The sequence below is a fragment of the Stomoxys calcitrans genome, chromosome 2 (genome assembly GCF_963082655.1).
Source record: "Stomoxys calcitrans chromosome 2, idStoCalc2.1, whole genome shotgun sequence".
Lineage (NCBI taxonomy): Eukaryota > Metazoa > Arthropoda > Insecta > Diptera > Muscidae > Stomoxys > Stomoxys calcitrans.
In genome coordinates, this window is record NC_081553.1 from 107,371,263 (window position 1) to 107,397,980 (window position 26,718).

Here is a 26,718-nt window from a genome sequence, read left to right on the forward strand (position 1 = left end):
CTCCCAAAGATCTTTCATTTGAGCCCCATATTGCTATAGTCGTAAATTTGTCCCCTTTGGGGGAGGTTTTTTGGGGAGAGGCGGCCCCCAAACACTTGTTCCCATATTTGGATATCAGATTCGAATTCTACACTCAAATACCTTTTATTTAAGTCCCACATTACCTTGGTCAGTAAATAAGTCCTGTTTGGGGGGTGTTTTGGGGAAGGGGTGGTGTTGTGGGGGTGGGGTGGCCCATATACACCTTTCCCGAATATTGATATCAGATTCGTGCTTTACTGCCAACGACCTTTCATTTGAGTCCCATATTGCTATGGTCCTAAATTTGTCCCTTTGGGGGATGATTTTGGTGAGAGGCGGCCTCCCAAACACTTGGTCCCATATTTGGATATCAGATTCGAATTCTATACTTAAATACCTTTTATTTAAGCCCCATATTGCCATGGTCAGTAAATACGTCCAGTTTAGGGGGTGTTTTGGGAAAGGGGTGGACCCCCAGAAATGTGGTCCAACATTTGGATATTAGATTCGTTCTTGCAAATACCTTTCATTTGAGTTCCATATTGCCATGGTCGGTAATTATATCCTATTTAGGGGTGTTTTGGGGGTTGGGGTGGTCCCCCTAACACTTGGTCTGACAATTTGATATACGTTTTCTCATCCTAAATACCTTTCATTTGAGTCCCATATCGTAGTGATTGGTCTAAATATAGGTTTGGTAGGTTTTAGGGTGGGGCGTCCCCCCTAGGTACGCCATCCGAAGTTTGGATACCAAATTTTTATTTTTAGGGTAATATATGAGAGCACACAAAATTTCGCTTAAATCGCACCACCCATCTTCGAGATCTGGCGTTTATGAAAATTAGGGTAAGAGGGAGGGTCCGCCCCCTTCAGATATGGTCTGGTCTAGCGAGCAGCGGGTCTTCACCCTCGACAGCTTATTTTCTAATGGTCGCCCAATTGTTGCAACGTGCCTCCCGCGCAGGCTTCGAAATTCCTCCTCACAGACTCGTTTGTGGCCTCCTCACAGACTTGTTTCTGGTCGTAGAATCGAAATCCTGTTGTGGGTTAACTCAGTCTAGCTGAACACAGATATGGACTTTAACGGACCAGCAGTCATTTGTTTGTTCATTTCGGCGTTCGACTCAAAAACGCGCAGCTGCTTTGGGAATTTCTGACACCAGTGTTTGACGAAATCTCCACCGAGACCTTAAATTTCACACCTTTAAATTGGCTGTTATACAAGAATAAAGCGAACGCGATTTTGATGTTCGGCAAAATGCATGTGAAATGCCGCAATGAAGGTCGCCATTCACCCGATGCCATTTTTAATGAATTTTACTAGTAATAAAGGGTGATTTTTATAGCTATTATGTTTTTGGCAACACCGGTTTAAACAGCTCATGTACGTTTCGTGTTTTGTTTCACTGTCTTCATTTTCAGTTTGGTCCGTTTTATGACGTAGCTAATTTTTGGCACAATGTGTACGTAAATAAGCAGAATTTTCGCTTTTGGAGTGAAGATCAGTCAGAAGCATTGCAAGAGCTACCAAGGCATTCAGAAAAAGTCACAGTTTGGTGAGGTTTATAGGCTGGTGGCATCGTTGGACTGTACTTCTTCAAAGATGATGGGAATTGTAATGTAATTGTGATTGAGAGGCGAGTTCGGTGAACATTTAATTTCACGTTTGGGACCGCCTAGATCGTAACTAGGCGGTCCTATTTTTATACCTCCACCATAGGATGGGGGTATACTAATTTCGTCATTCTGTTTGTAACTACTCGAAATATTCGTCTGAGACCCCATAAAGTATATAAATTCTTGATCGTCGTGACATTTTATGACATGTCCGCCCGTCTGTCCGTCCGTCCATCCGTGGCCGTCTGTCTGTCGAAAGTACGCTTACTTTCGAAGGAGTAAAGCTAGCCTCTTGAAATTTTGCACAAATACTTTTTATTAGTGTAGGTCGGTTAGGATTGTAAATAGCCAATTTGGTTAATTGGTTGATATAGCTGCCATATAAACCGATCTTGGGTCTTGACTTCTTGGGCCTCTAGAGGGCGCATTTCTTATCCGATTGGAATGAAATTTTCCACGACATGTTTTTTAATGACATCCAACAACTGTGCCAAGTATTGTTTAAATCGGTTCATAACCTGATATAGCTGCCATATGAACCGATCTTGGGTCTTGATTACTTAAGCCTCTAGGGGGCGCACTTCTTATCCGATTAGAATGAAATTTTGCACGACGTGTTTTCTTATGACTTTCAACAACTGTGCCAAGTATTGTTCAAATCGGGCCCTAACCTGATATAGCTGCCATATAAACCGATCGTGAATCTTGACTTCTTGAGCCTCTAGAGGGCGCACTTCTTATCCGATTAGAATGAAATTTGGCACGACGTGTTTTCTTATGACATCCAACAACTGTGCCAAGTATTGTTCAAATCGGGCCCTAACCTGATATAGCTGCCATATAAACCGATCTTGAATCTTGACTTCTTGAGCCACTAGAGGGCGTAATTCTCATCCGATTTGAATGAAATTTTGCACGAAGTATTTTGTTATAATATCCAACAAATGTGCCAAGTATGATTCAAGTCGGTCCATAACCTGATGTAGCTGTCATATAAACCGATCCGGAGACTTGACTTCTTGAGCTTCTAGAGGGCGCAATTCTTATCCGATTTGAATGAAATTTTGCACGGAGTATTTTGTTATAATATCCAACAACTGTGCCATGTATGGTTCAAGTCGGTCCATAACCTGATATAGCTGCCATATAAACCGATCTTGAATATTGACTTCTTAGACACTAGAGGGCGCAATTCTTATCCGATTTGAATGAAATTTGGCACGAAGTATTTTGTTATGATATAGCTGTCACATAAACCGATCTGGGGACTTGACTTCTTGAGCTTCTAGAGGGCGCAATTCCTATCCGATTACGCTGAAATTTTGCATGATGTATTTTATTATGACTTTCAACAACTGTGCCGAATAAGTTTCAAATCGGTTCATAACCTAATATAGCTGCCATGTAAACCGATTTGGGATCTTGACTTCTTGAGGCTCTAGAGGTCGCAATTATTATCCGATTTGCCTGAAATTTTGTACGACGCATCCACTCATGGTCATTAACACACGTGTTTATTATGGTCTGAATCGCTCTATAGCCTGATGCAGCTACCTTATAATTCGATCTCTCTATTTTACTTCTTGAGCCCCCAAAGGACGCAATTCTTATTCGAATTGGCTAACATTTTACACAGGGCTCCAACATATGATTTAATTGTGGTCCGAACCGGACCATATCTTGATATCGCTCTATTAGCAGATCAAATCTTTTCTTCTATCCTTTTTTACCTAAGAAGAGATGGCGGGAAAGGAACTCGACAAATACGATCCATGGTGGAGGGTATATAAGATTCGGCCCGGCTGAACTTAGCACGCTATTACTTGTTTGCACATATATCGATTTTCTGGCCTATGACATCATTATCAATTTGAATCTTGAATTGAAATTGTCTATAGAAGTTGTTCAATGTAATCCATGATGGTAGATATATGAGATCCAGCTGAACATATAGAATTTTTTTTATTTTTTTTTTTCATTTGTAAATAGCTGACCTTAAAATGACCTTCAAATTTCGTTATTGATTGAAAATCTATTAATTAAATATTTCAGTTATACAATTGAAAAAAAAAAAAACAAAGCCAACTAGCAACTCATTACCTTTACCAGACTATTATTTCTCGCAAATGTCCCATTAAAGTGCTACATTAAGGAATTCGGTAAGCGCAATTTAACAATTGCCATAACAAGAGCTCCATACCCTTCCTACAATCCCAATCAGGGAAAAGCAGTGGCAAATTGCATTGGGAATACCCAATTTCCTTGCCATGCTCACAGCAAATTGTGTGTGCACTTTTCCGGCAGAGTTGCACAATCTCCATTCGAATAATGAATCTCATCCTTATTAAATTTACATGCCAACACTTTGGCAATTTCAGCCGACGTAATTACATTTGTGGGTGCTCGGCGAAGCAGCGACTACTAAAGGAGGGAAGCGCAAACATTGTATCCGTTGAAAAAATAACAATTAAAAATAATTACAGCAAATAAATCAATACCACAAAGGAATCGCAGGCAAAGTGCCACAGTGCCGGTTGGCAGTTGGCAGTTGGTCGGCGGTGGCCCTAGTGGTATAGGATATAGGGTGTATGGGTGTGAGTGCCGACCATGGCAATTCGACCGACGAAAAATTTAACCGAGAATTCTAAATGTTTTCAGGACACCAAGCTGCGTTGGTATTAGGGCTAGTGCTGGTTCTGGCTTTGGCTTTGACGACTGCGAAAGGCAGATGGCAATGCCTTCGCCGCCATTAATATCATGAACTATAACTTCCTGTTATGAGTTGGCGTAGGGTGGGAGGTACATAGAGAGAGGGAGAGAGTCAAAATAGTTTCCTAACTAGTTGACTGTGTACATAACGGCCCAGCGAAGGAGCACCGCAAATCAAGAGCAGAACGATGGAGGTAAGAGGACACTTTGAAAACATGGCTAGAGAAAGTAGCACGCAATTTCCTTTGGCAACAAATTAGGGCAATGTGTTGCTCTACAACGTTACCTCCGAACGTTTGGCTTCAACTTGTGGCATGCGACAACGGCGGCAGCAGCAGGACGCACGACCATATGTTTTGGTAGCTTTAGTTTACATTGGAAATTATACTGCCAATAAAAACACCAAACTTCTCCGCCCTCAACACCCACGCCAACATGTCGAGAACATATACTCGCGAATTCTCGCTATGTTGCTCTTCTTATTGTGGCCAAAGAATTTGGGCGGCTTAAACGTGCAACACATGACTGAGTATATGTGTGACTTAATTAAGCCATAAATTTTGTTATTTTTGGAAAGTTTCTTCTTGTTAAAATATTGGAAAATTAATTACTTCCAAGGCATTTGGGTTCGTAGGCGGTCCACAGAATTCATATGTACAACAAATGGGTTGAACTTCTGGGGAGTAATAACAAACTTTTCAATTGAATACCTTTCGTGTCTTTCGTTGAACTTTTGAAGGTGTGAGTGAGTACATATTTTCCTTGAGGATAATAGTTGGCAGCAGAAAAACGAAAGAGTCTAACAATTTAAAAGTTTTACAAACAATTCCAAAGTAAATGAGACGATTAAAATGTGTAGATGCATATGGATGTCTAGTTTAACAAAAAATATCAAATCAGAGCCACTGAGTTGGAGAATATTGCTGAACTTAAAAATATGTTGTCCCAACTTAGTGTCTCGATATTAAGGACAAAACAAGTAAAAGCGTGCTCAGTTCGGCCGCGCTGAATCTTATATACCCTCCACCATGGATCGCATTTGTCGAGTCATATCTCTTCTTAGGCAAAAAAAGGATAAAAGAAAAGATTTGCTCTACTATATTAGATATGGTCCGGTTTGGACCACAATTAAATCATATGTTGGAGACCTGTGTAAAATGTCAGTCAATTCGAATAAGGTATACGCCCTTTGGGGGCTCAAGAAGTAAAATAGAGAGAGATCGATTTATATAGGAGCTGTATCAGGCTATAGACCGATGCAGACCATAATAAAAACGTTTGTTGATGATCATGTAAGGATCCGTGGTACACAATTTCAGGCAAATCGGATTAAAAATGAGACCTCTAGAGGCCCAAGAAGTCAACATCCCAGATCGGTTTATATGGCAGCTATATCAGGTTATGAACCGATTTGAACCTTATTTGACAAAGTTGTTGAAAGTAAGAATAAAATAAGTCATGAAAAATTTCAGCCAAATCGGTTAGCAATTGCGCCCTCTAGAGGCTCAAGAAGTCAAGTCCCAAGATCGGTTTATATGACAGCTATATAAGGTTACGGACCGATTTGAACCATACTTGGCACATTTATTGGATAGCATAACAAAATACTTCGCGCAAAAATTCATTCAAATCGGATAAGAATTGCGCCCTCTAGAGGCTCAAGAAGTCAAGACCCAAGATCGGTTTATATGGCAGCTATATAAGGTTATACACCGATTTGAACCATACTTGCTACAGTTGTTGGATATTATAAGAAAATACTTCGAGCAAAATTTCATTCAAATCGGATACGAATTGCGCCTTCTAGACGCTCAAGAAGTCAAGACCTAAGATCGATTTATATGACAGCTATATCTGGTTATGGACCGATTTGCACCATACTTGGCACACTTGTTGTATATCATAACAAAATACTTTGTGCAAAATGTTATTCAAATTGCATAAGAATTGCGCACTCTAGAGGCTCAAGTAGACAAGACCCAAGATCGGTTTATATGACAGCTATATCAGGTTATGAACCGATTCGAACCATACATGGCACAGTTGTTGGATATCATAACAAAACACTTCGTGCAAAATTTCATTCCAATCGGATAAGAATTGCGCCTTCTAGAAGCTCAAGAAGTCAAGACCCAAAATCGGTTTATATGACAGCTATATCAGGTCCAGGACCGATTTGAACCATACTTGGTACAGTTAATGGATATCATAACAAAACACTTCGTGCAAAATTTCATTACAATCGGATAAGAATTGCGCCCTCTAGACGCTCAAGAATCCAAGACCCAAGATCGGTTTATATGACAGCTATATAATGTTATGGATTGATTTGAACCATACTTGGCACATTTATTGGATAGCATAACAAAATATGTCGTAAAAAAATTATTCAAATCGGATAAGAATTGCGCCCTCTAGAGGCTCAAAAAGTCAAGACCCAAGATCGGTTTATATAGCTGCTATATCAGGTTATTGGCCGATTTAAACCTAAATTAGCACAGTTGTTGGAAGTCACAGCAAAACACGTCGTGCAAATTTTCATTACAATCGGATAAGAATCGCGCCCTCTAGACGCTCAAGAAGTCAAGACCCCCGATCGGTTTATATGGCAGTTATATCAGGTTAAGGACCGATTTGAGCCATACTTGGCACATTTGTTGGATATCATAACAAAACACGTCGTGCAAAATTTTATTCCAATCGGATAAGAATTGCTCACTCTAGAGGCTCAAAAAGTCAAGACCCTAGATCGGTTTATATGGCAGCACTATCAGGTTATGAACCGATTTGAACCATACTTGGCACTGTTGTTGGATATCATAACGAAACACGTCGTGCAAAATTGCATTCCATTCGGATAAGAATTGCGCCCTCTAGAGGCTCAAGAAGTCAAGACCCTAGATCGGTTTATATGGCAGCTATATCAGATTATGAACCGATTTAAATCATACTTGGCACAGTTGTTGGATATCAAACCAAAACATGTTGTGCAAATTTTCATTCCATTCTGATAAGAATTGCGCTCTATAGAGGCTCAAGAAGTCAAACCCAAGATCGGTTTATATGACAGCTATATCTGGTTATGAACCGATTTGAACCATACTTGGCACAGTTGTTGAATATCATAACAAAATACTTTGTGCAAAATTTCATTGCAATCGGATAAGAATTGCGCCCTCTAGAGACTGAAGAAGTCAAGACCCCAGATCGGTTTATATGGCAGCGATATCAGGTTATGGACCGATTTGAACAATACTTGGCACTGTTGTTGGATATCATTTATATGGCAGCTATATCGAAACGTGGACCGATTTGGCCCATTTACAATCCAAACGACCTACACTAATAAGAAGTATTCGTGCAAAATTTCAAGCGGCTAGCTCTACTCTTTCAAAAATAAGCGTGCTTTCGACAGATAGACGGACGGACGGACAGACGGACGGTCAAGAATATATATACTTTTTGGGGCCTCAGAGGCATATTTCGAGGTGTTGCAAACAGAATGACGAAATTAGTATACCCCATCCTATGGTGGTTCTTTGTTTTTTTTTGTTTGTTTGTTTGTTTGTCTGTTCCGTATAGACTCAAAAACGGCTGAACCGGGTGGGGGGAGTACCTTCCCCCTTACCCTAACTTTCAAAAAAGCCAGAACTCGGAGATGGATGCACCGAAGTAAGCGAAATTTTGTATGCCACCTTATGGTAACCCAAAAAAACGAAATTGGTATAAAATGTTGGGGTCAAATAACCAGGGGGAACGCCCCAACCCAAAACCCACCCGAGCGGACACGCTTACCGATTGGGACAATATGAGCGCGCAATTCTCATTTGTACAACGGCTTCTCCCATGACATTCGTATTTTGAATGTCTATTATGGTCCGAATCGATCTACAGCCTGATGCAGCTCCCACATAAACCGATCTCCCGCTTATGCTCCTTGAGACCGTACATGTCGCAATTATTATCGGAATGAACTGAAATATTACACAATGAGAATTGCGCCCTCTAGCGGCTCAAAAAGTCAAGATCCATTTACCATCCCAACCGACCTACACTAAATAAAAGTACTTGTGCAAAATATCCAGCGCATAGTTCTAATCCACTTCCACCCATTTGCTCTTTTGAAAATAATTCATTAAAGGAAAAATAATTTCTACTAATACGACAATGCAATTCCATTAAAACTCCCACTCGAAAAAAACGGTGTAGCTATCAACGCCTCGCTCGGAGCATACATAATTTATAAGGCATGAGAGAAGGCGTTCGGTAATAATTTGAAAACTAATTTTCAAGCAAATAGAAAATATTCTAAATTAGAAATATTGTCTGCACGTGAAATTTTTCACTTTATCCTTTGGAAGCGCGAAAAGAAAGTTTTACGCAAAGCATTTGGTACACACCAACCATCATTCCTACACTTCCGCTGCTGCTTCGTATAGGAATGTACGTGGGTGAATCTAAAATGAGAGCCCATAAATAATTCACCTTCAACGTTGGGTGTCAATACCAGTATCGCAAGTTCTTCTAAGTGTAAGTTTCGGTTGTTCTCATTTAAAAATACGAACTAAAAAAAAAGTGGAATAAAGAACGGAAACGCACACAAGTTTTCTCAATAACATACAGATGCACTCGCATTAAGGTGATTTTTAGGGAACACAAACATGGATGCCGAGAAGGAGAGAGGGAGAGGAGAATAAAACGAAATACAGACAATTTTGATAAAGGACTTAAAGTTGGAGTGGGTCGATGACATTGTTTAGGGATATTCCCTTGGGGGACCAATTGTACCCTAGGATCCATGGCAGAATTTACTATACAACAAAAATTTTTCCATTTTTTAGCACTTGGAGATACTGTTGGTAAACTCTTTATAGAGTAATAACGGCAATGCAAATTTGTTATGACATTCCATAAAGGAACAGGAGCAAACTTCTCACATATCAATGAGTGCTCACCTCCTATTTATAGCCTAGTCTGAGTGAGGTGGCGCCGGGCGACACCACTTGTGGGAGAAGTTTTACAACGACTGCGACTCATTTTAAGCCGATCTGGTGATGACCATTCTGCCAACCACATATCCATCCATCCGTCCTTTCAGTTTTCTGTCCGTCTATCAAAAGCACGCTATTTACCGAATGTTTAAACCTATCCACCCAACAATTTGCCTAAATTCTTTTTCTGTCTATAGGTCGGTTGAGACGGTAAATGGGTCAAATCGGGATTCATACCACATTTAAATTTAATTCTTACACTATAACTTTTCAAAAGACTCTAGCACACAATTGCTATCCAATAAGGCTAACATATCGCATATGGAGTTCTGCTATTAGTCTCAATATACGTGCCATATAAGATTCCAATCGATATATGATTCCAATGCTTTTGACCCGATGTGCCCGTTGAACATCTTCAGCTGAATATTAATCCACCGATATCCACTGATACGAAGTAAATGCCTTTTTATACCCTCCACCATAGGATGAGGGTATACTAATTTCGTCATTCTGTTTGTAACTCCTTGAAATATTCATCTAAGAACCCATAAAGTCGATCTAGCCATGTCCGTCCGTCTGCATGTGAGTCGAAAGCACGCTAACTTTCTAAGGAGTAAAGCTAGCTGCTTGAAGTTTTGCACAAATAATTCTTATTAGAGTAGGTCGAATAGGATTGAAAATGAGCCATATAGGTCCACGATTTGATATAGCTGCCATATAAACCGATCTTGAATCATGACTTCTTGAGCCACTAGAGGGCGCAATTCTTCTCTGAAATTTAGCACGAGGTGTTTTGTAATGATTTCCAACAACTGTGCCAAACACGATTGAAATCGGTTCATAGCCTGATATAGCTGCCATATAAACCGATCTTAGGTATTGACTTCTTGAGCCTCAAGAGGGCGCAAATCCAATCCGATTCGGCCGAAATTTTGCATGAGGTGTTTTGTTATGACTTCCAACAAATGTGTCAAGTACGGTTGAGATCGGCTCATCATCTTATATAGCTGTCACATAAACCGATTTAGGGTCTCGATTTCTTCATCCTCTAGAGGGCGCAATTCCTATCCGATTCGGCCAAAATTTAGCATGAGGTGTTTTGTTATAACTTCCAACATCTGTGGTATGTATGGTTCAAATCAGTTCATAACCTGATATAGCTGCCATATTAACAGATCTCGGCTCTTGACTTCTTGAGCCTCTAGATGGCGCAATTCTTATCCGATTGGAATGAAACTTTGCACGACATGTTTTGCTAAAACTTACAACAACTGTGCTATGTATGGTTCAAATCGGTTCATAAACTGATATAGCTGTCATATAAATCGATCTTGGATCTTGACTTCTTGAGCCACTAGAGGGTGCAATTCTTATCCGATTCGGCCGAAATTTGGCATGAGGTGTTTGGTTATGACTTCCAACTACTGTGCTAAGTATGGTTCAAATCGGTTTATAACCTTATTAGCTGTCACATAAACCGATCTAGGGTATTGACTTCTTGAGCCTCTAGAGGGCGCAATTCCTATCCGATTCGGCCGAAATTTAGCGTGAGATGTTCTGTAATGACTTTAAACTATTGTACAATGTATGGTTCAAAACGAGTCATAACCTGATATAGCTGCCATATTAACCGATCTAGGGTCTTGATTTTTTCAGCTTCTAGAGGGCGCAATTCCTGTCCAATTTGGCCGAAATTTTGCATGAGGTGTTTTGTTATGACTTCCAACTACTGTGCTATGTATGGTTCAAATCGGTTCATAACCTGATATAGCTGTCACATAAACCGATCTAGGGTATTGACTTCTTGAGCCTCTAGAGGGCGCAATTATTATTCGATTTATCTGAAATTCTATACAACGGCTATCCCCATGATCTTCAATATACGTGTTAAAAATGGTCTGAATCGCTCTACAGCCTGATTGAGCTCCCATATAAACTAATCTCTAAATTTTACTTCTTGAGCTCCTAAAGGACGCCATTCTTATACAAATTGGCTGAAATTTTACACAGTGACTTCTACTATGGTGTGCAATATTCCATTCGGTTATGGTCCAAATCGGTCAATAACCTGATATAGTTGACATATAAACAGATCTGGGATCTTGACTTCTTGAGCCTCTAGAGGGCGCAATTATTATCCGATTTGGTTGAAATTTTGTACAACAGCTTATCGCACGACCTTAAACATACGTGTCAAATATTTTCTGAATGCGTCTATTGCCTAATACAGCTGCCATATAAACCGATCTCCTTATCTTACTTTTTGAGTCCCTAAGGGATGGAATTCTTACTTGAGTTGGCTGTATTACACTGAATGACTTCTACTATGGTCTCCAAAATTCGATTAAATTATGGTTCGAATCGGACCATAACTTGATATAGCTCCTATAGCATAGAAATTATTTTCTTTAATCCTTTGTTGGCCTAAAAAGAGATACCAGGAAAAGAACTCAACAAATGCGATCCATTGTGGAGGGTATATAAGATTCGGGCTGACCGAACTTAGCACGCTTTTACTTGTTTTTTTTTTTTTCAAATGTTTATACTCACCACCGAAGTATGGGGGTATATTTATTTTGTCATTCCGTTTGCAACACGTCGAAATATCCATTTCCGACAGTATAAAGTATATATATTCTTGATCAGAGTAAAAATCCGGGACGATCTTGACATGTCCGTCCGTCTGACTGTTGAAATCACGCTGCAGTCTTTAAAAAGTGAGATATTGAGCTGAAACTTTGCACAGATTCTTTTTTTGTCTTTAAGCAGGTTAAGTTCTAAGATGGGCTATATCGGACTATATCTCGATATAGCCCCATATAGACCGATCGGCAGTTTTAGGGTTTTAGGCCCATAAAAGCCACATTTATTATCCGATTTTGCTGAAATTTTGGACAGTGGGTTGTATGATGCACTTCGATATACTTCTTCAATTTGGCCCAGATCGGTTCAGATTTGGATGAGGCAGTCATGTAGACCGATCCTACGATTTAGGGTCTTAGGCCCATAAAATCCACATTTGTCATCCGATTTTGCTGAAATTTGGGACAGTGAATTGTGTTAGGGCCCTCGACATCCTTCGTCAATTTGGCTAAGATCGGTCCACATTTGGATATAGCTACCATATAGATATTTTGTTATACACAATTGAATAATGACTGGTACCGATCAGTATTTGGTCTAAATCGGAACATATTTCGATATAGTTGCTATGAGACATAACGTATGCAATTTATACCGGATTTTGATGAAAGGTGGTTTATATATATACCCGAGGTTGTGGGTATCCAAAGTTCGGCCCGGCCGAACTTAACGCCTTTTTACTTGTTTTAAATTTTTCTTCTCATACACGACCCAGTTTACTACCCATCCCTTGAAGTATTATTCACATTTCAAGTGTATATAATTTCCCATTTCAAACAAGACCAAAGTGGGCCAATGGCATGTGGCAAAAAAGTAGAAGCAATTTCTTTCCGAGTTGTGATGCGAGTGGTGTTTGTTTGCAAAACTATTTTTGCCTTAAACGCAACCAAATAAATGAATGCTGACCAACAAAACGGTAGTGATTGCACACAAACACAATCACTAACACTTACAAGGGATACGAGAAAGAAACTTTCAAACCGGATGTAAGGTGTTCATGGTGAAAGTCATGGGTAAATGGAATTTAAACAACATTTTGCAAACATTTTTAAGATATAAATACATTTTTTTGAAAAGTTTTTGGAGTTTTCAATAGTGGTTAAGAGCATAAAACGCATTGGGACTGTAGGCAACTATGATAAGAGTTAAGAGCCCAACTATATATTTAAGTGCTAAATAAAGTTGTGTTCCCAAATTTAACTATAATTTCCGGTACTAATGGAGAAGTTTAACGGCCTTTTTCATAAAACTTAATAAAGATATGAAAAAGGTTTTTTTGACATGTTTCCTTTATAGAGCTGTCAAAAGAAACTAAAAGCTCAGTTCAGTCGGGCCAAATCTTATATACCCTTTATCACGGATCACGTTTATCAAGTTCTCGATATCTCTCTGCAGGCAAACAAAGGATAATGGTTAAGAATTGCTGTGTTATTTGGCCAATATCTTGTTGCGGACTGATTCAGACCATAGTTGGTTAAGACATTGGAGTCATTGTACAAAATTTCAGTTAAATGGGATATGAATTGCTCCTTATAGGGGCTCAAAAAGTAAATTTGGGAGATCGGTTTATATGAGAGCTATATCAGGTTATGAACCGATTAAGACCATACTTGGCAACTATGTTGGCGATCATAAGAAAAGTCATTGTACAATAAGTAAAAAGGCGTTAAGTTCGGCCGGGCCGAAATTTGGATACCCACCACCTCGGGTATATATGTTAACCACCTTTCATCAAAATTCGGTGAAAATTTCATACCTTATACTCATATACCTCATACCGATCTCAACTATATACGACACGGATGTCAAAAAGCCGAACATAAGTCACTGTATCAAATTTCAGTGAAATCGGATTATAAATGCGCCTTTTATGGGGCCAAGACTTTAAATCGAGATATCGGTCTACATGGCAGCTATATCCAAATCTGGACCGATTTGGGCCAAGTTGCATAAACATGTCGAAGAGCCTAACGCAAAGCACTGTCCCGAATTTCGGCGAAATCGGACAATACATGCCTCTTTTATGGGCCCTAAACCTAAAATCGTGAGATCGGTATATATGGCAGCTATATGAAAATCTGGACCGACCCGGGCAAAATTGAAGAAGGACGTCGAAGAGCCTAACCAAACTCACTGTCTCAAATTTCAGCGACATCGGACAATAAATGGGTCTTTTATGGCCCTAAAACCTAAAACCTAGATATCGGTTTATATGGCAGCTATATCCAAATCGGGACCGATCTGTGCGATATTGCAGAAGTATGTCAAGGGGCTTAACTTAACTCATTGTTCCAAATTTCAGCGACATCGGACAATAAATGAGCATTTTATGGGCCCAAAACCACAAATCAAGAAATCGGTCTATATGGCAGCCATATCCAAATCTGAACCGGTCTGGACCAAATTGAAGAAATATGTCACAGGGCCTAACACAACTCACTGTCCCAAATTTCAGCAAAATCGGATAATAAATGTGGCTTTTATTGGCCCTACATCATAAACCGGAGGATCGATCTATTTATATGGCCGCTATATCCAAATCTGGACCGATCTGAGCCAAATTGACGAAGGATGTCGATGGGCAGTACACAATTCACTGTCCCGAATTTCATCAAAATCGGATAATAAATGTGGCTTTTGTGGGCCTAAGACCCTAAACCGGAGGATCGGTTTATATGGCAGCTATATCCAAATCTGAACCGATCTGGGCGAATTTAACGAAGGAAGGCGAAGTGCCTAAGACAACTCACTGTCCCAAATTCCAGCGAAATCGGATAATAAATGTGGCTTTTATGGGCCTTAGACCCTGAATCGGAGGATCGGTCTATATGGCAGCTATATTCAAATCTGGACCGATCTGAGCCAAATTGACGAAGGATGTCGAAGGGCCTAACACAACACACTGACCCAAATTTCAGCAAAATCGGATAATAAATGTGGCTTTTGAGGGCCTAAACCGGAAGATCGGTCTATATGGCAGCTATATCAAGATATAGTCCGATATAGCCCATCTTCGAACTTAAACTGCTTATGGACAAAAAAAGAATCTGTGCAAAATTTCAGCTCAATATCTCTATTTTTAAAGACTGTAGCGTGATTTCAACAGACAGACGGACAGACGGACGGACATGTCTAGATGGTCTGGGTGGGAAATGGATATTTCGATGTGTTGCAAACGGAATGACAAAATGAATATACCCCCATCCTTCGGTGGTGGGTATAAAAATTCAACCGAAGCAGACAAAAACTGCGCCATCTAAGGACTCAATAAGCGCAATCGAGAGATCGGCTCATATCAGAGCTATACCAGGTTTTAGATCGATTCACACCATTTTGGCACGTAACTTGGAGGTTATAGTAGAAGTCATTGTGCAAAATTTTAGCCAAATCGGATAGAGCCGGAAAACTATCGATAATCGCAACATTCGATATTTTCGATATTTTCAATAATGAACATCGATAATATCAATACTATCGATAATTTCTCATCCTCTATATTTTAAACAAAAATGGGAAGTAAAAATCTGGAGATCGATTTATTCAAAAGCAATATCAATCCACGAACCAAATAAAGGCAGGGTAGTAAAGTCAGCTGGAAGTCATAAGAGAAATCATTGTACAAAATGTTAGCCTAATCGGATGAAAATTAAGCCCTTATAGGCGAAATGTATCTTAAAGCACACATTCAGTGTCGGTTTGCTTATTTTTGTTTAGTTTTGCAAAAAATTTTACTTTTGCCATTGTAGCCATTGGAAAAAAATCAATCGATATTCAGCCAAAAAGTTAAATATCGATAGTCTCGATAGTGCCATCGATAATTTGCCACCACTACTATAGGGACTTAGGAAGTATAATCGGGAGATCGGTTAAAATGGAAGCTTTATCAAAACATGGTGGTCACAATGGCGCAAAGGTTAAAATGTCCGCCTCTGTCGCAGAACGCCTTGGTTCAAATAAAGGCGTGAACATCAGAAAAATTTTCAGCGGTGGTTTTCTCCTCCTAATGCTGGCAACATTAGCGAATTACTATTCCATAGTTAAACTTGGCTAACCCGAAGCCTTTCGGGTCGACATAGTCCGAGTTAAGGAAGTGGGCGACGAGTGCGCATGCAACATTGTGAAACAGCGAAACGGTCGGTACGACGGCGAAAATCCTATGGGGGGAACCCAAATCTTGAAAAGACGAGGCTATTACTGAAAGGAAGCAAAAAGGAGGTCAGTATATCCAATTGGTATCATAACGGGACACATAGGACTATGAGCTCACTTATGTAAAATCGTTACGGCAAGTGATAGCATGTGTAGGGCATGCGGGGAAGATGATGAGACGTTGGAGCATTTCCTTTGTCATTGCCCGGCTTTCGCGTCCAACAGATACCGGTTCTTAGGTGGTGACACAATATCAGACCTGAACCAACTTAGGGGAGTGGCATTGAAAGCAATTAAGGTATTTGTAATTAGCACGGAATTCCTAACTTAAAATTTTCTTTTTAGAAGTTACTTTACAGATTTTAGAGCGCACAACAAGCCGATTACTGGCTTAGGTGTATGTCCATAGTGGCATGGGGCGGATTAATATCTGCATCCTCTTTTCAACCTAACCTAATCTACTATGCCATGTAAAACTTCTCTCCAAAGAGGTGTTGCACTGCGGCACTCCGTTAGGAGTCGGCTATAAAAAAGGAGGTCCCTTATGATTGAGATTAAACTTGAAACGGACTGCATTCATTGATATGTGAGAAATTTGACCCAGTTTCTTAGTGGAATATTCATGGGCAAAATTTGCAATTTGCAATGTAGAGATAATGCAAAACCCAGTTTGGTACTCTTCAGTTTAATCAATAAAATCTTGGCTTTCTTCTGACGAGGAAGATTCTGCGATGACCTTCAAAGTTTATTACGCATTATATTTCCTATTAAACTTAAAAAAAAACGTTTCCCAATACACGTTGCCAGTAAATTGTTTTGTATAGAGTATAGAGTATATAAATTTCATTTGTACTAAATGACTCAGAAATAAGAAATTGAGGAAATTAAAACATTTTTGTTGCATCTTATTCCTCTACCCAAAGAACTTGCACCATAAAACACATACGAGTGAACAACAACAGCAACCTTTGCCATTAGAAGATTTAAAGCTATGTCCGCAGCATCATTTCAAGCAGTCAATGGACCGACCACTGGTCCATGGTCAATGACCATGGAGTTGGGCATGCTTCCTTGCTTGCCTGCCTGCCTGGTTTATTGTTCGCATTTACTCGTGCGCTACAACAATAAATATTGACTCACTCACCTGTGCTTCTTGACGTCAAAGTGTTTTTTGACAGTCTCCATGTGATGTTTATTGTCAAAGTTGCTGTTTCCGTGGTGTTGCTGTTGGATCTCGTAGTCATCGATATCGATGTCATGCATGATGGTCAGGGAACTGAAGGGATTGTTGAAAATGGACGCACCTCGATTGTGATGGCCTTTAGATGAAGCAGCATAGCAACACAAAACAAAAATACACACCAATGGACAGAGACAAAGCAGGAACGCCAATCAGTAAAGGATGTAAGGACCGCACATGGAGCCGAGCATGGATAGAAAGAAAGAAATAAAATGAAATGGTAAAATTAATTAAATTTCATTGCTGTGAATGTTTTTGAAAATACAACCAGCAATGGCCAGCGACAAAAAGGGTCCATTTGTGGCGGATTGAAAGAAAAAGCGTAAAATTTAAAGTTTTGATTTAGTTTGTCCATTACATACCTCATGTTAATGGTAGGCAATAGAAGGGATTCCAAACTCACATTTAAACTGATACTCGATAACTATTGCTACGCTTATATAACTTTTATCCGATTTTTATAAGAACCGGAATGGTTTGTCGTATTGACATTCCATACTTTGAAGGCTACAATTTCAAATCCCATTGCAAAATATTTTGTTTCCCAATTTTTCCTTGCCCTTCCAAATGTTATCCTTTCTTATCACCCCAATACACATGCTTGAAAGCTTTGAAGAACACACATCCTTTCGTTTTCTTTTTTTTAGCACACTTAATTTACTATCAATAGACAATGAGTTTGAGGTAATTATACCCCCGACTCACAGGTCATTCATTCCGTAAACGTTTATCCATGCTTATGTATGCCCCAGTGCCCAGCAACTGATCTCTTTTCACTTTAGACTTTTTTGTATCGGACATTTTGCTGGACATTAGATTGACTGGAGTAGAAAGACATCAAATTTCCGGTAAATTTCTTTTCCCCCTTACGTTAAATTAAATTCCTATGAGCTTGTTGTTGTCAATCTTTTTTCTATTTTTAACTCTGCTAAAGGAGAGTAAAATTGAGTTTACTTAAACAAAAACAGGGATACTGTTTAAGGAAATAAAATTAGAAATTTATTTCCATTATAGTTAAGAGAAAGAGTCACGAGAGATTCATTCCTGCCTTGCTTCCAGAGAATCGATTAACAAATGACCATTTGATTGCAATATTACTGCAAATCGGACGAACATATATATGGGAGCTATGTCTAAATCTGAACCGATGTCGAGCAAACTTTCTTTCTTTTGGGACGATTGGCCAATAAATGAGCTTGCTGTGACTCTAGAAGTCAAAATCGGGCGATATATATATATATGAGAGCTATATCTAGATCTAAATCGATTTCCATGAAATTCACCAGCAATATTGAGAGTCAAGAGAAAATCCCTCCTGCCGAATTTCGAGAAAATCGGTTAACAAAGGACAATATTATACAATATTGCAATATTACTAGAAATCGGACGAACATATATATGAGAGCTATATCCAAATCTGAACCGATTTTGACCAAACTCTATGTATATTTTGGTAGTCATCGAGGAAAGCGTTGTGCAATATTTTGGCAAGATTGGTCAATAAATGTACTTGCAGTGGCTCTAGGAGTGAAAATCGGCCGATATATACATATGAGAGCTATATCTAAATCTGAACCGATTTCCATGAAATTCACCAGTAATACCAACGGTCGTAAAAAAAATTCTTTCTGCCAAATTTCAAAAAAATCGGTTAACAAATGACCATTTCATTGCACTATTGCTAAAAATCGGACGAACATATATATGGGAGCTATATCCAGATCTGAACCGATTTTTTGCAATTTCAATAGGCTTCGTCTATAGGCCGAAAAACATGCCTGTACCAAATTTGAAGACGATCGGATGAAAACTGCGACCTGTACTTTGTACACAAATTAACATGGACAGAAGAACGGACGGACAGACAGATAAACGGACATAGCTAAATCGAATCAGAAAGTGATTCTGAGTCGATAGGTATGCTTATCAATGGGTCTATCTCTCTTCCTTTTGGGTGTTACAAACTAATTCACTAAGTTATAATACCCTGTACCACAATAGTGGTGTAAGGTATAAAAATAGAGATATTGATTTGAAACTTTGCAATTTTTTTTTTTTTTTTTTGCATAGGCAGCTTAAGTTCGAAGATGAGCTATATTGAACTATAGCTTGATATAGCTCCCACATAGACCGATCTGCCGATTCGAGATCTTAGGCCCATTAAAGCCACTTTTATTATCCCATTTCACTGAAATCTGGGACAGGGATCTGTGTTAGGCCTCTCGACATTTTTGTTCAATAAGGATCGGTCCAGATTTGGATATAGCTGCCATATACACCGATCTCTCAATTTAAGGTCTGGGGCCCACAAAAGGCACATTTGTCGTTCCCAGTTTAATATGACCCAGATCGAGCCAGATTTGAATGTAGCTGCCATATAGACCGATCTCCCGATTTAAGTTTTTGGGACGATAATAGCACGTTTATTTCTTATTTTGGAGGCCACCGTAGCTCAGAGGTTAGCTGGTCCGCCTATGACGCTGAACCGGGGTTCGAATCCTGGCGAGACCATAAAAAAATGTTTTCACCGGTGGTTTTTTCCCTCCCAATGCTGGCAACATTTGTGATGTACTATGCCATGTAAAACTTCTCCCCAAAGAGTTGTCGCACTGTGGCACGCCGTTCGGACTCGGCTATAAAAAGCAGGCCCCTTATCATTGAGCTTAAACCTGAATCGGACTGCACTCATTGATATGTGAAAAGTTTGCTCCTGTTCCTTAGTGGAATGTTCGTAGACAAAATTTGCAAATTTGCAATAGCACGTTTATTATTCGATTTCGCTGAAATTTGATGCAGTGAGCCGTGTAAGGCTCTTCGACATTCATGTTCAATATGGCCCAGATCGGTCTATATTTATATATAGCAGCCATACAGACCGACCGATTTCAATGATATTTGGTACATGTTAAACTCTTCTATAGCCGTGCCGGTCGGATCGGTCTATATTTGGATATAGCTGCCACATACATATTCCTACCTCCCGATTTAATGTCTGAGGCCTATACCCGATCGGTCTATATTTATATATAGATCGGTCTATATTTATATATAGCAGCCATACAGACCGATCTCTCAATTTAAGGTTTTGGACTTGTAAGACGTGCATTAATTGCCCGATTTCACTGGTACAGTGAGCCATGTTAAACCCTTCTATATCCATCCCTTATATAGTTAAGATCGGTTTATATTTGGATATATTGTAGTTGCCACATACATATTCCGATCTCCCGATTAATGTCTGAGGCCTATACCCGAGGTAGTGGGTATCCAAAGTTCATCTTGGCCGAACTTAATATCTTGTTATACCCTCCACCATAGGATGAGGGTATACTAATTTTGTCATTCTGTTTCTAACTCCTCGAAATATTCGTCTCAGACTTCATAAAGTATATAAAGGGTGATTTTTTTGAGGTTAGGATTTTCATGCATTAGTATTTGACAGATCACGTGGGATTTCAGACATGGTGTCAAAGAGAAAGATGCTCAGTATGCTTTGACATTTCATCATGAATAGACTTACTAACGAGCAACGCTTGCAAATCATTTTCAGTGAATCATTTTCAGTGAAATCATTTTCAGTGAATCGACAAATTTTGTTCAGCGATGAGGCTCATTTCTGGTTGAATGGCTACGTAAATAAGCAAAATTGCCGCATTTGGAGTGAAGAGCAACCAGAAGCCGTTCAAGAACTACCCATGCATCCCGAAAAATGCACTGTTTGGTGTGGTTTGTACGCTGGTGGAATCATTGGACCGTATTTTTTCAAAGATGCTGTTGGACGCAACGTTACGGCGAATGAACACATTTCGAACCGAACACTGATTTTGGTAATAAAATTCAATGATTTGCAAGCGTTGCTCGTTAGTAAGTCTATTCATGATGAAATGTCAAAGCATACTGAGCATCTTTCTCTTTGACACCATGTCTGAAATCCCACGTGATCTGTCAAATACTAATGCATGAAAATCCTAACCTCAAAAAAATCACCCTTTATATTCTTGATCGTCATGATATTTTATATTGATCTAGCCAAGTCCATCCTTCCTTCCGTCCGTCCTTCCGTCCGTCCGTCCGTCCTTCCGTCCGTCCTTCCGTCCGTCCTTCCGTCCGTCCTTCCGTCCGTCCTTCCGTCCGTCCTTCCGTCCGTCCTTCCGTCCGTCCTTCCGTCCGTCCGTCCTTCCGTCCGTCCTTCCGTCCGTCCTTCCGTCCGTCCTTCCGTCCGTCCTTCCGTCCGTCCTTCCGTCCGTCCTTCCGTCCGTCCTTCCGTCCGTCCTTCCGTCCTTCCTTCCGTCCGTCCTTCCGTCCGTCCTTCCGTCCGTCCTTCCGTCCGTCCTTCCGTCCGTCCTTCCGTCCGTCCTTCCGTCCGTCCTTCCGTCCGTCCTTCCGTCCGTCCTTCCGTCCGTCCTTCCGTCCGTCCTTCCGTCCTTCCTTCCGTCCGTCCTTCCGTCCGTCCTTCCGTCCGTCCTTCCGTCCGTCCTTCCGTCCGTCCTTCCGTCCGTCCTTCCGTCCGTCCTTCCGTCCGTCCTTCCGTCCGTCCTTCCGTCCGTCCTTCCGTCCGTCCTTCCGTCCGTCCTTCCGTCCGTCCTTCCGTCCGTCCTTCCGTCCGTCCTTCCGTCCGTCCTTCCGTCCGTCCTTCCGTCCGTCCTTCCGTCCGTCCTTCCGTCCGTCCTTCCGTCCGTCCTTCCGTCCGTCCTTCCGTCCGTCCTTCCGTCCGTCCTTCCGTCCGTCCTTCCGTCCGTCCTTCCGTCCGTCCTTCCGTCCGTCCTTCCGTCCGTCCTTCCGTCCGTCCTTCCGTCCGTCCTTCCGTCCGTCCTTCCGTCCGTCCTTCCGTCCGTCCTTCCGTCCGTCCTTCCGTCCGTCCTTCCGTCCGTCCTTCCGTCCGTCCTTCCGTCCGTCCTTCCGTCCGTCCTTCCGTCCGTCCTTCCGTCCGTCCTTCCGTCCGTCCTTCCGTCCTTCCGTCCGTCCTTCCGTCCGTCCGTCCTTCCGTCCGTCCTTCCGTCCGTCCTTCCGTCCGTCCTTCCGTCCGTCCTTCCGTCCGTCCTTCCGTCCTTCCGTCCTTCCGTCCTTCCGTCCGTCCTTCCGTCCGTCCGTCCTTCCGTCCGTCCTTCCGTCCGTCCTTCCGTCCGTCCTTCCGTCCGTCCTTCCGTCCGTCCTTCCGTCCGTCCTTCCGTCCGTCCTTCCGTCCGTCCTTCCGTCCGTCCTTCCGTCCGTCCTTCCGTCCGTCCTTCCGTCCGTCCTTCCGTCCGTCCTTCCGTCCGTCCTTCCGTCCGTCCTTCCGTCCGTCCTTCCGTCCGTCCTTCCGTCCGTCCTTCCGTCCGTCCTTCCGTCCGTCCTTCCGTCCGTCCTTCCGTCCGTCCTTCCGTCCGTCCTTCCGTCCGTCCTTCCGTCCGTCCTTCCGTCCGTCCTTCCGTCCGTCCTTCCGTCCGTCCTTCCGTCCGTCCTTCCGTCCGTCCTTCCGTCCGTCCTTCCGTCCGTCCTTCCGTCCGTCCTTCCGTCCGTCCTTCCGTCCGTCCTTCCGTCCGTCCTTCCGTCCGTCCTTCCGTCCGTCCTTCCGTCCGTCCTTCCGTCCGTCCTTCCGTCCGTCCTTCCGTCCGTCCTTCCGTCCGTCCTTCCGTCCGTCCTTCCGTCCGTCCTTCCGTCCGTCCGTCTGTCTGTCGAAAGCACGCTAACTTTCGAAGGAGTAAAGCTTCGAACGCCAAATCGGTCCATCTTTTGATATAGCTGCCTTATAAACCGATCTTGGGTCTTGACTTTTTGAGCCAATTAAGGCCGCAATTTTATTCCGATTTGACTGAAAATTTGCATGACACATTTCGTGACAACTTCCAACAAATGTGCTATGTATGGTTCAAATCGGTCCATAACCTGATACAGCCGTCATATTAACCGATCTTGGGTCTTGTCTTCTTGATCCTTTAGAAGGCGCAATTCTTAACCGATGTGGCTAAAATTTTGCATAACATGTTTCGTCTTAACTTCCAACAACTGTGCCTAATATGGTTTAAATCGGTCCATAACCTGGTATAGCCGCCATATAAACCCATCATGGGTCTTGACTTCTTGAGCCTCTAGAGGGCGAAATTCTCGTCCGATTTGACTGAAATTGTGCACATGGTGTTTTGGTACCACTTTCAATAACTGCACTAAGTATGGTTCAAATCGGTCCATGTTTTGATATAGCTGTCATATAAACCGATCTGGGGTCTTGACTTCTTCAGACTCTAGGGGCGCAATTTTTATCCGATTTGGCTGAAACTTTGTACGAGGTGTTTTGTTATGACTTCCAACAACTGTGCTAAGTATGATTCAAATCGGTTCATAATCTAGTATAGCTGCCATATAAACCGATCGGGGGTCTTGACTTCTTCAGCCTCTAGAGGGCACAATTTCTATCCGATTTGGCTGAAACTTTGCATGAGGTGTTTTGCTATAACTTCCAACAACTGTGTTAGATATGATTTAAATCGGTTTATAATCTGGTATAGCTGTCGTATAAACAGATCTTGGATCTTCACTTCTTGAGCCGCTAGAGGGCGTAATTCTAATCCGATTTGGCAGACATTTTGAACAACGGCTTCTCTCTTTACCTTCAACATACCTGTCTAATATGGTCTGGATCGATCAATAGCTTGATGCAGCTCCCATATAAACCTGTTTTGCTTTTTGAGCCCCTACAAGGCGCAATTCTTATCCGAATGAACCGAAATATTACACAATGACTTCTACAACGTTCAGCATTCAATTCATTTATGGTCCGAATAAGCTTTAACTTTATTCAATATTCTTTGTTTGCCTAAAAAGAAATACCGCGCATAGAACTCGACAAATGCGAGCAATGGTGGAGGGTATGTAAGATTCGGCCCGGCCGAACTTAGCATGCTCTTATTTGTTATAAGAGGTTCTCGCTAGGCATCGAACCTAGGCGTTCAGCATCATGGGCGTTGTTGCAAACCTCTGAGCTACGGTGGTCTACATAGAATGCCCCTATTCTTTAATGAATATCATGGGCAAATTTTACAATTACCAAGAATGGGAGAAGGATTATGTATAGAAAGTTATATAATTTGAATGCCATTTTGTCTTACATTTTTTGATTTTAAATTAGATATTTCCCCAGGGGGATACAAATAAATTCAAGTTTGAAATCACTGAAATCAAAAAAATAGAAAAAACTGTCTGCCATGACCAAATAAATTTTACATTTCTCCTTTGACCAAAAACTTTTCAAGGATAAAGTTTTTTTTTTTCGCTTTGTTTCTTTGCAGTCCTCAGCATAGAGGACGGACTAATAGAAATCTGTGAAATGAAAGACAAGAAAAAATGAACGATACGAGTATGTTTTAATAGAATATTTACCGAACAATTGCATTGAGAAACTGCATTTATTCTTCGAGGATAAATATCATGCTGGCTGCTACTTGATTGCAGCAGACACAAAACTTTTCAAGGATCAACATAACCTTCCCCTCACTCGGCACTCCCCCACACACAAAGAACAGAATGTGGCTCCCACGAATAGCACACACACACACCAGCACAAGGCGAATACTCTGCAGCACAGCATATTTCCGAAAGAGCAATAGCAGCAACATTTGCAATAGAATATAATGGTGTTATCCTTATATGGAAGATGTATTGAAGGAGGAGGGGAGAGGAACCTATTTCAATGAATTTAGATTTGTCAGATAAGACTACAGCTTTATTGTGAGCAAAGTCTTGAGGAAATAAACTTTGTTTTCATTCCATTGCCTTTGTAACCAAGCAGCTATGGGGGTATTACTGGTATCCCGTTTTCCTTTTGTTTCTTCTTCTTCCCAAAAAGACGATTATTGCGAAATGGAAGCCATGGTGGGATTTATTTTTGCAAAGATTTCTATGTGGAAATACACATACTCCACAACGAACATGTATGGGGAAAATAAAACATTAAGAATCAATTGAAGCCTAAAATACGTTTAAGGATTTTGTGCATTTTCAATGAATGATAGGCAAGACATGAAGGCATCTATCAACGATTTCAGTAACGATGCCAAAATGTTGATATCCTTTAAAAATTGTTTGAAAAAATCAATCAAGGACTGACTATTGAAATGAAAACAAAATTTATGATCATCATCAGCATTAGTTGAGAAATATATTAAAATGTTAATAAACAATTGGAATGAACTCTTGATAGAGATGAATTCGAGCAGTCATTTATGCCTTGCCAATTATTTTGGCTATTAGAAATTCAGATGAAAAACATTTGCGAGAACAAAATAACGAGCTTGACAGTGATCAAACGAAAGCTTAATTTTGACAATCATTCAGAAGAAATATTCAGGGAAATTCTTTATAGAACTGTTCGATTAATTTTGAAGGACATCAAAATATTTAAAATTTTGTTGGACTTACACATATGGCTTACTTACATATTCGCCTTATAATTTGCGCAAGAAATTGCACTTTGGATGCTAGCAAAAAAATTTTGTTGAAAACATATCCGATATATAACCAGTAAGGAAGGGCAAAAGTCGGGTGGTGGCGATTATATAATACCCTACACCTACCCTATAAGTAAAATGTGGGAGCTATATTCAATTCTGAAACATTTTTGAAGGACCTCAGCGAGCAAACATATGTTCAAACTGAAATAACTACGGTTGTCAAATGACAACATTATTGGAAATTACCCTAAATCGGACGACCACATATATGGGAGCAATATCCAAATCTAAACCGATTTCTATGAAATTCACCTGTAATGTCTGGAGTCATAAGAAAATCCTTCCTGCCAAATTTCGAGAGAATTGGGTAACAAATGACCATTTTATTGCATTATTACTGCAAATCGGACGAACATATATATGGGAGCTATATGCCAATCTAAACCGATTTCTATGAAGATGAACACTAATATCGAGGGTCATAAGAATATCTTTCCTGCCAAATTTCGAGAGAATCGGGTAACAAATGACCATTTTGTTGCAGTATTACTGCAAATCGGACGAACATATATATGGGAGCTATAACTAATACTGAACCGATTTCCATGAAATTCACCTGTAATGTCGGGAGTCGTAAGAAAATCCTTCCTGCCAAATTTAGAGAGAATCGGTTAACAAATGACCATTTTATTGCTGTATTACTGCAAATCGGACGAACATATATATGGGAGCTATATCCTAATCTAAGCCGATTTCTATGAAATTTAACTGCAATGTCGGGCGTCGTATGAAAATTCTTCCTGCCAAATTTCGAGAGAATCGATTAACAAATGACCATTTTATTGCATTATTACTGCAAATCGGACGAACACATATATGGGAGCTATATCCCAATCTAAGCCGATTTCTATGAAATTCA

General features: G+C 40.7%; 1 protein-coding gene across 4 annotated transcripts in view; it reads right to left on the reverse strand.

Annotated features, from left to right (window-relative positions):
- LOC106084618 (uncharacterized) overlaps nucleotides 1-26,718 on the reverse strand; it is a 464,287-nt gene that overhangs the window by 98,371 nt on the left and 339,198 nt on the right. For all 4 annotated transcript variants that reach the window (XR_001220845.2, XM_013248441.2, XM_013248439.2 and 1 more), the window contains one exon: nucleotides 17,278-17,452. Coding sequence is in view for 3 of the 4 variants with exons in the window: in XM_013248441.2 (XP_013103895.2) it covers nucleotides 17,278-17,452 (175 nt within the window). In the remaining variant the exon portion in view is untranslated. The remainder of the gene's footprint in view (nucleotides 1-17,277; nucleotides 17,453-26,718) is intronic.